At 24.7% G+C, this 16,611-nt stretch overlaps 1 protein-coding gene across 1 annotated transcript in view; it reads left to right on the top strand.

Annotated features, from left to right (window-relative positions):
- Nucleotides 1-15,415, top strand: part of LOC145842363 (uncharacterized) — a 39,367-nt gene extending 23,952 nt beyond the window's left edge. The window contains exon 2 of the mRNA XM_082949790.1: nt 15,215-15,415. Within this exon, the coding sequence (XP_082805916.1) occupies nt 15,215-15,415 (201 nt within the window). The remainder of the gene's footprint in view (nt 1-15,214) is intronic.
- Nucleotides 15,416-16,611: the final 1,196 nt, after the last annotated feature.

Genomic DNA, 16,611 nt, shown 5'->3' with positions numbered 1-16,611 from the left:
TTAATAAAGTATATTTTCCCGTTTCAATATATTAAGAGTTTTTAAGACACTTTATAAATTAATACAAGCAAATGTTCTCTATATCTTAATTTTATGTCGTCAATTTTTAGTACAAGTAAGAAGTTTTAGACAAACTCATTGTTCAACATATTTTTATGCAAGGAAAAGTATTGTAGTAGCATTAAATTATCGAGTTAATCATTTTGCAAAAAAAAATTGTATTCAATTACTATTGATGACAAATTAGACATCTATATTTAATTCATCATAATCGCTGTATATTAATTATAATAAAAAAAAATGTTGTACAAACATAATTAAGTCAGTAGCGTTAGAAAAATTTTATATTTAGTCAATGTAAGTATGTTTAAAGTAGGTTGGTTACATTTTTATGATTACATACCTATGGTTTCATGAACTATGGTTTTCAACATATTACTATTCAGAAATATTTTATTAACAATTCAAATCTAAATTTTTAAATTTTAATATCAAACCAAGTTTAATTCATATTTAAAATATAATAATTAAAAGTTTTAAATTAATAATTTAAATAAATGATAATTTTTGCCTTTCTTTTTAATCTTAAGTGCATAACGAAATACTTTATATTAAATATAAAAAACTTAAAATCAAGTACTAACAAAAATTAGATTTTAAAAATATGATTTTTCAAAAATTTCCAAAAGTTAAGAATGAATCCCTTCAAGTTAAATAATCATTTAAAAGTTGTTTTTATGAAAATTTTTGATAGGCGAATTTTAAATGAAAAGTTTTAGTTTTCAAATTGTGCACTTAACGTAGATATAAAATTTTATAAAGTTTTTTTTTTAATTATAAACGTTTGTCATTTTTGAGTTTTTGATTTAGTTCTTTAAAAAATATGATGTAATTATTATTGATACTGAAAAATAAATATTTAGATTTGTATTCTTAATAATATTTCAATATATTAGTATGGTCAAAACAATAGTTTATGAAACCATACGTAAGTACGAATGAATATGTGACAAACTTACTTTATACATACTTTGAATATAAAAATGCTTCTTAGGCTACTGACTTAATTATGTTTGTGCTACCGATTTTTATTTAAGCATACGTATGTCACATAGATTATGATAAATTAAATATATATGTCTAACTTGACATTACTATTAACTAAAGTGAAATTTTCAAATGTGCTTTATATTATATCTTAGTTTGCTGTACTAAGCTAAATATTTTGGTTCTACATAATTTTAAACAATAAGACGCCGGACACCTTCTCCATTGGGAAACGCGGTCATCTGATGTAGTTGAATTTGTAACGTTTTTATTAATTAATTCTACATAAGCTTAAAAACTGGGATAACGCCGGGACACGAGTCCGGAATCTTCTGATAAAAAGTCAGAAGCCTTCTCCATTTATCCAAGCGGTTGTCCGAGAGAATTTAGTTTGTTTTATTTATAAAATAGTTCAAATGTTTTTTAAATACTGGCTATACATTATTTCATACTTAAAGAGAAAAACAAGAGAAATTTTGAAAATGATTTTTTTTAGTATAAAAGACCACTGCAAATTTAGTCCTCTTAACGGAATTAGTGGCCTTTTGTAGAAATCTTTTGTAGACATAATTATATAAACATTACAAATCAAACTTCTCAGTCGACCACGTGACCCATTTGGATAAGGCGTCTGATGTGGTTAAATTTTCTAGCGTGGTCGTCTTTTTTATTCATCTTATTAAACCATACAAAAACAATTACCTCAGGCAACTGAGTGGCCCAGTTCAGAAGGTGTTTTACTTCTGATTAGAAGACTCCGGGTTCGAGTCGCGGCCGGTCTGGTCTCTTTTTTAAACTTATGTAAATTTGTAAATAGTATGGTTACTTAGATTTGAGTTGTTACTTGTCTGTAAATGAGCCTCATTTATGAGATATTGTTACAAAAACATTTTCACATTTATAAAGATGCAGTCTAGTTTAAAAGGAAAACCTGCTCGCGCCCTACATTTTATGAAGAAATTCTTCCGTTATAAAACAGATAATAAAAAAGAATATAATTACATAAAGTAAAATAAAACACTAATTATTGCTTGTTATTGAGTTTTTAAAAAATTTTGCACAAAAACTTCTTTTCAATTATTTATTTAGTTGAAATTTACTTTAAGGCTGAATTTTGGCTGTGGGCTGCAATTTGCCGACTCTGTTTTGAATTTAAGGTTTATATAAATTTTAAAGTGTCAAACTTACCTCATATGTTATGTTTACGCAATACTTTAGAAACGTGTCTAAACAAATAGTAATAAAATTTAGTAATTAACTATTCTTAATAATCGAAAATAGTGTTAAATGATAGGTAGACAAACTACTTTGTCAAACAGTTTCAGTTAAAATAGTTCAGCTAAAAATCGAATTTTATTCAAAATAAATTATACGTTAAAAACATACTTATAGAACATGTAAACAATAATTTTATAATTTCACGAAAAATTGTAAAACAATTATTTTAATAAAGATTTTAAAGTAAAAAAAATCTTGTTTTAATCTAAGATTTCCAAAAATAAAAAATACAATAAAAATAAAAATATGTTGGATAATGAGTTTGTCCAAAACTTAATACTTAGACTAAAAAAATATGAAATAGAATAAAATATAGAGAAAATTTGCTTTTATTAAATTGTAGAGTTTCTCATAAATTTTATATATATTAAAAAGATGAAAATTCTATCAAAGCATCAAAAAATAACTTTTATTGTAAAAATAATCTAAATTCCAAAGAAATTAATGCTCTGTTTTAATTTCAACGTGCTCTAGAATTTGTTTTTGTACTAACGAATAATTGTTTTTGCATAGAAAAACTTGAATAAATTTTTTTTGATTAAACTTATTTAAATTGAATATTGATAAATGCAACACGAACTAAATAACGATAATATAATTAAAATATCTAAGTTAAGTAAGTGATTAGATAGTTTTTTTTTTATTCAGAATGGGTAGTACTTTTATTGTACCAGTTTTAACTAGTATCAAGTATTATAACTTCATATAATAAATCTATTAAGTTTAGTTAGATGGTTATTAATATTGGTATAATTATCACGGAATCTTCTGATTATTACTTAGATGCCTTCTCCAACTAGCCAAGCAGTTATCCGAGAGAATTTGTTTGTTTTACATTTAATATAATTTTAAAAAATTTCAAAAACAATAAATAAATACTAAAAGAAAAACGAAAAATTAAAAAAAATGTAGTTAGAATGGAAGACCACTGCAAAATTGAATTCAACTGAATTCGTTGCCTTTTGTAGAAAACTTTTGTAGACCATAATTATATAACCTTTACAAACTCAATCTTGTCAGCTGACCAATGAATAATGCGTCTGATTACGAGTTGGAAAATTCCAGATTTGGATCCCTGAAGTGGTCGTTTAATTTTATTTATATAAACCATAAAATTCAAATATCACATATGATCACGTGGCCCAATAGTAGCTTACCCTTTAGCTTACACTTAACTTACCCTGTATAACTTTTAAACGGTTATCTATTAAAACTGCAAATCAGTTTTTCAATTATGTGTTTTGAAGTTATTATTTTCAAATTTTACCATAAACTTAGACTTACTTAAGTAAATTTTGCTTGGCTCTTGCTGTTTTTGTTTTGCTTTAAAAAGTGACAACAACGTAAGAAACTTAAATGCTTTAAAAGTAAATGAACTATGCTAGTAAAGATGATCAGTGGTTCTCTAGTTCTTGATTACATAAGTAAAAGTTCTACGACAAATAATTATGTAACTAGGTTTTTAACTATCGGACCCAAACACCAATGAGTGCCAAGTATGGCCTTAACCTGGCAATACTTTGATTTGTTATTTTAGATAATGGTTTGTATTATGTTTTTGCTAAATATTAGTTTGAAAACATAGTTCTACCAAGTTCCAATTAAAGTTAATTTAGTTTTAAATCTGGATCTGGCAAAGATTTTGACATCGACGTATTCTAAAATTCTGTAAATTGCATGTACATTAGGATGCTTAAAAATGAAGTCTTTGAGTTTTCAGCTTGATTTTTTTTACTTGTGACAATTATGATACAAAATATGTGAAGAACAATATAAGTGTAATTTTTTATTTCCTGAATATTAGCTCAATATAAATTATATTGGACCAAAACATGTGTCCTTGTTTAAAAGTTTTAGTGTGATTGGTTTTACATGTAACCATAACTACAAATGGGTGCACGACTATTCAAACTCGGACAATTAAAATTCCGACAACTCAAATTCAGACAATTCAAATTCCGAAAACTCAAATTTCGACAATTCAAACTACGACAATTTAAACTTGGACAATTCAAATTCGGACAATTTAAATTCGGACAATTCAAATTCCGACAATTCAAATTCCGATAACTCAAGTTTGGACAATTCAAACTACGACAACTCAAATTCGGATAATTCAAACTACGACGATTGAACTATTTAAATAAGACGACTAAAATGTACATATATGTTATAATAAATTATGTAATGAGAATTATAAATTTTATCAAACGTTGTTTTTTAGATTTGAGATTTTAAAGTTTCTATAGAATCAATTTTCTATTTATTAAAAAATATTTAAGTTTTTCTAAAAAAAAAACAAACAAGTTGTTAGATAAAAAAATATATAAGAGAAATAAACGACTATATATAAAAATAATTAAAATTTTTTGAATAGTTTAGACATGAAAATTAAGTAATCTTAAAAAATATGTATTTTTGTTGTAAGTAAATAAATTATCAGTATTAATATTTAATAGTTTTAATATTAATAACGATAATAAAAAGCGCTCAAAAAGTTTGGTCTAAAGACGTTGGGTACAAAGGAACTTTTTGGTTATCGAGTCGTACACTACATACTTATAAAGTTTCTTACGAGTTATTACACATAATTTTAAAAGTTTTGTCATATTGACTTTAGTGGGCCGGTCATTTTCACTCTGAGAGCCGGAACCGGTCCGCGGGCCATACGTTGCAAAACCCTAATGTGTAAAAAAAGAAAATAAAAACCGGACGTAACATCTTGAATATTTAAAAAAAAATCTTAACAAATTTAAAAATACATCGCTTAAAAACGACAAGTATGGAGATATACAATCAAAAGTTAAGTTAAAATAAATTCTTATTGTTAAAATTTTTTTAAATATAGTTTTACTTTGATTATATTTTGTATTTATTTAAAAACTATAATTTATTATTTAAAATAATAACAAAAAAAACAATCAATGCTGTCAAAGCTTAAATAGCAAAAACTGAAACATGGTTATTTGCTATAAAAATAAATAATTGTTGAAACTTTTATTTTATGTTGTTGGTTTTATTTATCGAAGTTTTAGTTGACAGCATTTGAATTGTCAAAGTTAAAACTGTCAGGTTTGAAATGTCGGAGTTTAAGTTGCTAGAATTTAAATTGTTCGAATTTTAATTGTCCGAATTTAAATTATCGAAACATTAATTGTTACATTTTGAGTTTGAAAATTTAAAATGTTAGAGTTTGTATGATAAAAATTCGAGTTGTCGTAGTTTGAATCGTCCAAATTTGAGTTGTCGTAGTTTAAATTGTCCGAACTTGAATTATCGGAATTCGAATCGTCCGAATTTGAGTTATCGGAATTTGAATTGTCCGAATTTTAATTTTCGTAGTTTGAATTGTCGGAATTTAAATTGTCAGAATTTAGGTTTTCGGAGTTTGAATTGTCAGAATTTTAGTTGTCGGAATTTGAATTGTCGTATTTGAGTTGTCCGAATTTGAATTGTCGGAATTTGAATTGTCAGAATTTGAATAGTCATGTAACCTTTCAAGTAGAAATTATGCGGAATTTTAGACATTTTGAAGATAGTTTCACGTAAGTGTTTTGGATTTTATGTAATGTTTACTATTTAGTCTTAATATTAAAAAAGTATACCTGTAAAACTTTCTTCAAATCGTCTAAAATTCCGAAAAATACATTTTTGTAATGATTGCCACCTGCAAATAAACTTTCAGTTACAACTTACAGGTCTTATTTTTCATTAGCATTCGTAGTGTACACTGTATATGTAAAGTATTTTTGAGCAAAACCATCATAAGACTTAATTAAAAGTACTATTGTACACTTTAAATCAAGTTAAAAGCACATTCATATAGAATTTTCGCAGAAAAACTGTTTTAATCTGTTTACTTTATGTGGGTCTCAAGCTAAAGCTTAAGTTGCCTGTAAAATCCAGATTACGGACTATACAAGTAAACTTAACTAACATTATCTAGTAAATTATAATGACGCATAGTTTAATCACTTATTTAATATATTGTTTGTAAAATCAACACGTTATTTATTCCTTTTTTAAAAGAAAATTTAGAAAAATTTCTACTTAAACTAGAAATAAATAGAGTTTAGATTACACTATAAAACGAAAACAAGAACGTCTAAATTCAAACAAGAGAGAGAAAGAGAGAGAAACAAATAATGTCTTGAAGGATGATCAGACTAAATTTCAAACAATAACAGTTTTGAAAATTTTGATGAAATTTAAACAGATGCAGATTTAGAAAACTGAAGGTGTTTATTTTCTTTTTTCTGTTTTTAATTGTACAAAATAATCGCATATTTTTGTTTATAATACTAATTTAAAGACTAAAAAGTCTTTAGTTTCGAATTGGATCTATGTTTAGTATTCAAGTTTACTTCTAATTATAGTACTTAATTATAAATGTTTTAGCAACTTTTTATTTGTTAAAAAGTACTTTCTTAAAACTTTCTTCTTTGGTTTAAAATTTTACAACTTAAAAGTTATTTCGATTTTAAGCAGCTATCTATAAACTTAATCGAAAGTTTTTTGCGTTTAAAATAATTTATATACGCTTTTAAATTAAAATTTAAAATAAATAAGCTACCAAAATAATGACAAAATTCTCTTTTACATAATTTAAACACGATCCTTAATAAAAAACTTTTTGATCAAAAGTATTACACTAAACAAAAATAAAAACAACATATTTTACACAAAAGGTAATTGTAAAACTGGTTTTAAAATATAAATTTAAAATATTTAAAATGTTTTTTTACAATATCTCTATTACTGTTGAGACTCAATTTGTGAGTTAGCATTAGGTCTTGGTAACTAAATTACCTCAAAAATAAACAAGTAGAATAACTCTGCCGTTAATTCTATCCATTCGACTAAAAGGTTTCCGACTTGGTCTACAATTTTCCGACTTTTTGTTTATATCATAGTTTTCTGTACTTTTTTTCAAATTTATGTGATGTCTTTTTTAATATTTTCCACATTAAAAATTTGAATTACTTTAAATGGTTTCTTACTAATATATTACATTAAATTTATTGAACAAACAAAAACACATTAAACAATTTAGTCCAAGGGTGCACGAAAAAATCTTTTGGTCATCGCAAACCAACTTCAATCTAAATAATAGCTAGCTAAAAAATTTGCAGTCAAAATCCAAAATCTAAAACAAAAAGCTTAATGAAGCTATACAAAATAAGACTAGGAATCTTCACAACTTTAAACACTATTCTAAAAAAAATATTCAAAATAAAATAAAGTTATGAAATGTGTATCGAAAACTATTAATCTCTCTAAAATAAAATCAATTTTATCTGACATTAAAGTTAAGGTCAGCATAAAGTTCAATTTGTTATCAAATTTATAAAAAGAACTAAATAAAAGAGAGTTATACGAAGTGTAATTAAAATTTGGATGTTACAAAAAGCTTATTGTATTTTTACAAAATTATTAAACTAAGACTATAGCATTAGAAAAACTATGACTAATTTACTTATTTTACAGAATAAACGACCTTCTCTTTCTTAATTAACAGCATAGGTTAACGGGTTTCTGTAAAATATAAATTTATTTTAGAATGTATTATATATTGAAGTTATGTTTATTTTGTAATTAATAAATACAAATTCGATACAAGAGTAACTTTTATAAAACTTATACAAAATTTTATTTTTCAATTTAGTTTAATTTAATGAATTTCAATTAAAAGTTTTCATGATTTTGTGCTTAACAAGTTAGCTTTCTATTTCCAATCATCCTTTTTTCATTTTACTGCATTTTATACTTTTATTTATTTTTTTTTTTTGAAATCAAATAGATGCATAAACACAACTTCTTTTTACGTTTTATTATTAATACTTTACTAGCTTTAAAATTCTTTTAATATCTTAGTTACAGAAATTCCTAGTACATTAGCCATTTTATAAAATAATCCACTTTTTTTAATAAGTCAATTAAAAGTTGTTGATATGTTTCGTTGTAACTTGAAGTTTACTCATTAACTATATCAGCCTACAGTGAAAAAAGCTCCATAAAATTCTAAATATGTTTAAATATTTAGTCTGTTACGGTTAAAGTGTCCTCGTTTTTATTTTTATAAGCTTTTTTGTTTGACAAATTTCTATTATTGAGCAATCAATAGTGTTAATTTTAATTTGATGAAATTTTTAGAAAATAGTGTCTGTAATTGCATAAATTTGATAATTACTTTTTATATTTTTTATTTAACTATTATTGTACAGAAATCTAAGACAATATTCATTCAAAAACATCTTTATTAAAGCAAACAACAAATAAAATCGATTTCGGCTAAGGCTTTTCAACTACTTTTGTTAGCAACTAATTTTAAGACTAAATTTTGAGTAAATAAATAGTTAGAAGTTACATCAGAAATAATCAATAAACATTGAGGAATTGTTTAGCAAAATTCGAATTTAGATCCAAATTTAAAATTTACTATTGAAAAAGAAAAAGACAATTGCTTACCTTTCATGGACGTACATCTGTTGCGTACATCTTCTGAGTTGCTTACTACTGTTTATAGAAAACCAACATTTGCTGGTCTATGTATTCCATTTCAGTCATTTTGCCCTTTATCACAAAAACTCGGTTTGATTTCCTGTTTAGTATTCAGAGCACACAAGATTTGTTCGAAAAAGTTGTTTAAAGAAGAATTAGATAAAATAAAAAATATTTTTGAAGCTCTTGGTTATCCATCACATATAGTCAGAAAGAAAATTAACAATACAATCTCAAAATTTGAAAAACCTGTTAAACTTGGTCGTAGTAAATGCCCTGTATATTTGAGATTGTCATAACTCGGTAAAGTAGCAACTGCTCTCGAAAAGACTGTCAAACACACTGTAAACATCACTTTTAACTCTGTACAACTAAGAATCAGTCATGTTACAAGAAAGCCCTTAAATGGAATTTATAAAGACCGTACTGCCGATCATGAAAAAAGCAAAATTATTTATACGTACAAATGCCACTGTGACAGTGTGTACATTGGCAGAACGTCCCAGAGATTCCATATAAGAAGGGACCAACACGTTTTTAAATCCCTCAGAAGATGGATGGACACTGGTTTAAAAAAACCATCTAATAGATTATCAGCGATTGCCGAACACTTATAAAACAATTCAGATTGTGCAAAGAACTATAGTGATAGAAAATTTTTATTTATAAGTAAAGCTCGTAACGATTATCACCTAAGTGTTTTAGAATCTTTATTTATAAAAACGTTCCAACCTAATTTGTGTAAGCAACAATGCTTTTATAATTTAAATCTTTATAAGTTGTTAGAGATTAAATTAAACGAAAATTTTTTAAGTAAATTATTTCTTTTTTTATTTAATTTTATTTAAATTTTGTCGCTCATATTTTTATTTCTATTGTTGCTTATCTTAGTTAAATTACTGATCAAATGCTTTATATATGTATTTATGAATTGTGAATGTCTAATTAGTTTTTGTTCAATTATGCTAATTAGTGTTAATTGATTTTTTCTGATGCAACCTTTGACTATTTAATTACTCAAAATTTAGTCTTAAAATTAGTTGCTAACAAAAGTAGTTACGAAGCGTTAGCCGAAATCGATTTTATTTGTTGTTTGCTTTAATAAAGATGTTTTTGAATGAATATTGTCTTAGATTTCTGTACAATATATGTAGTACTAAAAAGTTATATACTAAATTTAACTATTAATAAAAATTGTGCTTAAGAGTTGTTGTAATATAACTATAATTGTTCAACGACAATAAATAGTAAATTTTCCCATGGACCAAGTATACGAAAATAATTTTCGGTTATCGATTCACGGATTTAGTTTTGTCTCAGGACTGGCTGTTATTAATATGAATATAAACTATTGATATTATAAATTAAGTAAGAACAGTATAGGTTCTGTATATTTTATTTATTCACAAAAAAAGCTTTAATTGATATTTTGTAAATTAAGAAAAATATAATTAAAGATTAACAGCTCTAATTAAATAATAGAAAATATAAACTTAACGTTTTTTAACAAAGATCCGAACGAAACAACTTCACAGCAATTAATAATAATAACAAATTAAGCAGTATTCTTTCTTTATTACACTAGTACATGTTTCTGTGTTTTAAAGTAATAAAGAAAGATTACTTGTCTATTCAATTTGATATTATTAGTTTTATTTATTGTTTTTAATTCTAAACAGACTAAAAATGAAACTATAACCTAGAGACTTTGAGATTTTAAATATAATATGTTTGTTATAATTAGAATATTTCATTAGGATATTGAATTCAGATATTTTACAGAATTTAACGCCATAGTTGCTCAGTTTTAAATAGTTTATTTACGAGCGTGAACTTAACTTAGATGTTTTTTTTTTTGTAGCTCAATAAACAAAACTTTAAAATCAATTATTTCAAATTCTTTAATGCTATTTTGGAACTTTTTTTTGTTTTTAAAAAAGATCTTTTGCTTTGCATTTTACAAAATTTCCATCAAATTAGGGTTTTACTTTTATTGTGGGACAGTTTAAAAGTTTTGAGTTTTTTTTTTCTATTTTTTTAAATTTAAAAGTTTTCTCCGAAGTTAATAATTGTTTTCAATTTTTTTTTCTTACATACTTATTAAACTAAGTTTAAACTTGTAATTAATACTTTTTTCTAACTTCTTTTATACTATAAGCCTAAATAATTTTTTCAGAAAAATTTCAATTTTGCACGATTTTCGATATTTAGGTTTACAGACTTTTATGCAAAAACAATTTTTTTTTTTAATAATTATTATTTTTAACGAACTTTTATAGTTAAGTTTCATGTTGCAATTATTTTTCCCTATAAATTATTGTTTTTAGAGTATATGACCCATACAAGTTTTACCTCTAAACTCTTAGCAAAGCTAATTGAGAGATTTCTTGCTCAAGTGCTAATAGTTTAGATAAAACTTGTATAGGTCATATTTATATATTTTAAAAACAATAATTTGTTGGGAAAAAATTTAATTACATCATAAAAGTTAACTATACAAGTTTGTTAAAAAAAATATTTTTCCATTAAAGTCTGTAAACCTAAAAATCGAAAATCGTGCAAAATTGGAATTTTTCTGAAAATGTTTTTTTAGGCTTATGGTATAAAAAATAAAATTTTAATACCAAATTAATTAAAATTTTCAACTAAGTGTAATAATTATGTTAAAAAAAAATTGGAAAAAAAAAAATAAAAACACTTGTAGAGCTTTTTTCCGGTGCATAACTTACTAAAAATATATAACAGAATACATTTCATTTTAAATTTATTTAAGTACTTTCAAGTAGGACTCGTCAGAAATTGTTTCCTACTGAGTTTGAATGGGTACAAATTGAAATAAAATTATACTACAGTTTAAATTCAAGAAAGCAAGGAGAAAATACTTCAAAACACTTTCCTTTCGCTTGGTTATCCAGGTAACTTAGTTTCGAAAGTTATAACAAGAGCTAGAAGTTCAACAGCTTTAAAAATGATTGGTCCTCAGAAGTGTCCAGTATACTTAAAACTTCCTTACCTTGGAAATATTTCTGAGAGGTTTTCTAAGAAAATTTCTGAGGAAATAAGCCAAGTTTTCAGCTCTGTTCATTTAAGAACAGTTTTGTATACTGATCGACCACTAAGTGGAATTTACAAAGATGTTTCTCCCACCCATGAAAAAAGTAACATCATCTATAAATTTAGTTGTCACTGTGGTAGTGACTACGTGGGAAAAACATCTCAAAGGTTTCATATAAGAATCTTTCAACATGTTCCAAAAGTCTTGAAAAAATGGTTTAATGGCCGTTCTGAGAAACCAACTAAAAAATACTTCTCGGCGATTGGGCAACATTTGTTGGACAATCCTGAGTGTGTTAAAAATTATAAAAAGGACAATTTTTCAGTCCTAGTGAGAGCGGAGAACTCTTTTCAATTGCATATTCTGGAAGCTTTATGTATTCAATCTTTAAGGCCCAGTTTATGCAAGCAGAAAAAGTTTGTTTACTAAACTAGACTTTTTAAATCCTTATATGAGTAATTTTAAAGTAATTAGTTTTTTGTTAAAGTTTATTTTTAAGCATAGTTTTATATTAAAATTTTTATCGCTTCTTTATTTAGATTGTTTTAAATCTACCGAGTTTTATTAGTATACCAAATTTGTTTAACATTAGCATTTATTTAATTTTAACTTTTTGATTATTACAGTATTTTATATCTTAAAACTTAAAACTGTAGTATAATTTTATTTCAATTTGTGTTCATTCAAATTCAGTAGGAAACAATTTCTGACGAGTCCTACTTGAAAGTACTTAAATAAATTTAAAATGAAATGTATTCTGTTATATATTTTTAAAAAAGCTTGTAGAATTAAAAAAATAGAAAAAAACTCAAAATTTTTAAAGGGCACTACAAAAGTTAAACCCAAATTGATGGAAGTTAATGTGAAAACCAAAGTAAAAAACGTCCTTTAGAATAAAAAAAAAATTCCAAGTTAGAATAAAAAAAAATGAAAATAATTGAATATAAAGTTTGGTTAAAAAAAATTACTAAAAAAGCCATTCAAGCCAAGTTCACGCTCGTAGTTTATTAATGTTAACCTTGAAACTGTAATGACATAGTTTATGCTCATATAAGGTAGTTTACCCTAGAAAACAACTCTAACTAAAAACTATTAATGGAAATATTTGAAATGCTTTTAATCACAAATTTTATTAACTTTGACACAAAATTGAGTAATACAAATTAATGAATTTTAACTTATGAATCAGAAAGCATAAGCAAATGAGAAATAACTTTCTGTAAATTGACACCAAAAACAAAAGCGCTTTTCATTTTAAAGTATGGTGGCAGCCCTACATGTTAAATTGTTTTATTGAAATTCTGAAGAAAAATGGTATTTTCTTATAAGAATAGCAAAAAATTTTTGATGTTTTTTTTTTTGCTGTAATTGCTCTAATCATAAAGCTTGAAAATGTGTTATTTCAAAACATTTTGAAGCTTAAACAAAGTTAAGGAAGTGCTTCTTGATTTACTCTCAAAAAAAATTAATGAAAATGATAAAAAAATTACAGAAAATCAAAAAATGTCTTTGTTTTAAAACTTTGTTAAAATTTTTCAAAGTGTTAGATGTTTTTCTTTTTGTGATATTTTCAGCATTTAAAAAGTTTTCCAACCAAAAACTTTTAAGTCAAAATTTTTAAGGTCTTACACAGGGGTTGTTTCAGAAAAATATCAAAATTGCGTGATATTGGTAAAGCTAAGGAACTATATTTTTCATTTTCTGTGATTTGCCACAAGCAAAAAATCAAACTAAGCTCCACTACAAAATTTTCATTTTTGAGGGGCAACAGATGCGACCTAGTGTACACTGTCACAACTTTTTTAAAATAAGATGTTTGTATTTTAATTTGTTTACAACTCATTATTTAACTATCACAATCAGAGCTTAAAAAAGTTAATACAAAAAGAAATAAAATAATTTATTTCTTACAATGATGTGTCTAAAAAACTTTGGCAAAAGTAACTACATCAAAAGTTGATAGTCATAGTGTGTTTTTTTTAATTGTTTTGTAGTCTAATTTGTAACAGTTGTAACAGGGTTGTCCCACACTCAGGATACTCAGTATTCCAGGTAGTTAAAAAAATAAAACTCAGTGTGACTTAGGGCAGTTAGGCCAATATTATAAAAAAAACTCAGGTTAGTTCTAATTTTTTTGAAATATTTGTTTAGTTTTTTAGATTATGAATAAATCAAGTTTAAATATTTTTATATTTAAGAACCTACATTATTTAAAAAAATTGTTTTAGTTAAATTTTCTTAAGGAATTCAAAAAAACTCAGGATGACTCAGGGTATTATATTTCTTCAAAGAATTGCAACTTTTTTTTTAAATAATTTTTATTTAAAGGATATCAGTAATAAATATTATAATAATGCTTAAGTATTATACTTTACACATCTTAAACTAAAATGTTTAAATGTATATTTTTGGTATTTAATATTACTAAACTGATAAAAAAAATATTAGTCTTTATTTTAGTGAGATTTTAAAAACACTTTTTTAAATTTTGTGTGAACTGTTATTATATTTTAATTTATATAGATGACATTTATTGGAATATAATATTTATTTAAAAATGAAATGCTGTTATATGCATTTTAATAGAATAATAAATAAGTACACATATCAGGTAAACCTGTTTTTTTATTAACAAATATTATAAGCTTTTAAATTTTGTCCAGACAGGGTTAAAATAGAACCTGAAACCCTAGAAAACACCTGGAATTTCACAATTTAGGTTGAAAAACTTGGAATTTGAGCAGTTTTGAGAAAAAAACTTACATTTTGAACAAAAATCACTAAAAACCTTGAATTTTGAATTTTCTTTACATGATAAAATGCTTTGTCATCATCAAAAAATTTTTTATCAAAAAACACATTTTAAGTAGCTTAACAGTAACTTTTTATTATTGTTTATACTACTTATATACAGTTTTAAACAATAAATTAAAAATAGAAAAATGTCTACCAAAAATGTATATTTTTAAAAACGTGGAAGAAATTAACCAAAATCACTTGGCAGCCTTGAATGTTTTAAACCACCCTACTTCTTTAATAATTTAAAAAAAATCTGCTAAAGTTTCAACCAACCAACTTGTGCAAAATTGTTTATATTGTATAAGTTTCAAACAACAAAATGTAGCAAAAATTAATACAAGAAAACTTTTTAATGATATTTATATTTATTGTTTCTTACAGGTCAAAGTTTTATATAGCTTATGAATTACCTATAAATAGATAAAAATGAAGGATTATACCTTTGTCAGTAATTACATGCTAAACTTAAGAAGACATGCTGTAGAAAAATACATCAAACTCTTCGAAGTAGAACTCAAGAGTGCAAAAAATTAGTCTGATATTGAAAATCTGTACACTGAATACTGCACAAAAGCTTGCAACAATTTCGAAAGAGAGTGTGATGAGTATAAAAAAGGAGCTTCCACGTTGAAGAGTGCAATTAAGAAATACAAACCAGTTCACTTGCAGAAAATTCAAGAAGAATTTGGAGAGTTTAAGGCAGTGATGAAAAAATCACTAAATATATACTCTTGAATCTATTGATCTTTTTGATTCAACAAAGCAAATATTACCAATAACTGAAAAAAATCTAAAAAAATGCATACAAACAAACTAAAAAAATAAGTTGTTAGATTTAAAAAATTACTTTATAAGTTATAGCACATAACAAATAAAATTTAAATCTGTGAATTATTGTTAAAAATAAAATTAATATTGAAATAATAAAGTTTTAACTATTTTGAAAAAATGCCATTGTTAGATTGTGACGTAGTAAAATTTTATAAGGATATTAGATTAAAACAGGTTTATTTATTAATTTCTTCAAAGACTTTTAAGACTTCTAGTCTACATGGATACAAGTTGAAATATATTTAAAAGAATTTTTAAATAAAAAGAAATATGAAATTTGATTATTAGTATTATTTTATTGTTTTTAACTCAAGTTAAACATTTTTATTTTAAGATTAATTGAAACTTACTTGACATAAACCATGTTTTAAAATCAAAATTTATTTCAAATATTTCTTGATCTTTAAGTTTTTGTTATAACTATTATGTTTTAATTTTGTTTATTTTTGACTTAAAACTAGTTTTTTATCTCTAAAAAAGTGAAGCTTTTTTTAAAAGCTGTCTATTTTGAAATCTAAATATTAACTTCAGGTTTTACATCTAATCTTTTTGATAATTTATTTTATTAATTTGTTAAGCAGATAAATTAAAATTAAACGATCAAAAATTCAGTTCTTTTATAAAACCTTTATTTAAAAACTTAACAAGCTCTAAATTTTTGTTTTATTTATAGAATTAAACTCTCTCAGTTGAACATTTTAGTTTTTATTTTGTGTGATAACAAATAGTATTTCACTAGTCGTTTATATACTGTATAAAACAAAAAAAAATGAGTGCAAGAAATGACCATCTGCTCAACTTGCGAAGACACGCTTGTGAGAAATATATCAAACTATTTGAACTAGACCTTAAAACTGTAAGGGATTTGTCAATGCGTGAATTTGATGACTACGACAAGTAGTAGTAGACAAGCTTGCAATCAGTTTGAAAAAGAGTGAATACAAATATATTTCTGATATTTCTTACAATCGTTGGAAAGTAAAAAAAAAATCAAGCCAAATCACTAGCAGAAGTTGGAGGAAGAATTTGAAGAGTTTAAGGAAGTGTTGAGAAAGTCAATTAGTATAAAATATTAAAATTAATTTTGTTTTACTCTAAAA

Source organism: Thalia democratica, chromosome 8 (genome assembly GCF_965202585.1).
Source record: "Thalia democratica chromosome 8, ktThaDemo2.hap1.1, whole genome shotgun sequence".
Taxonomy (NCBI): domain Eukaryota; kingdom Metazoa; phylum Chordata; class Thaliacea; order Salpida; family Salpidae; genus Thalia; species Thalia democratica.
Note: the sequence above shows the minus strand (reverse complement) of the source record. Positions and strands in the feature narration are given on the sequence as shown.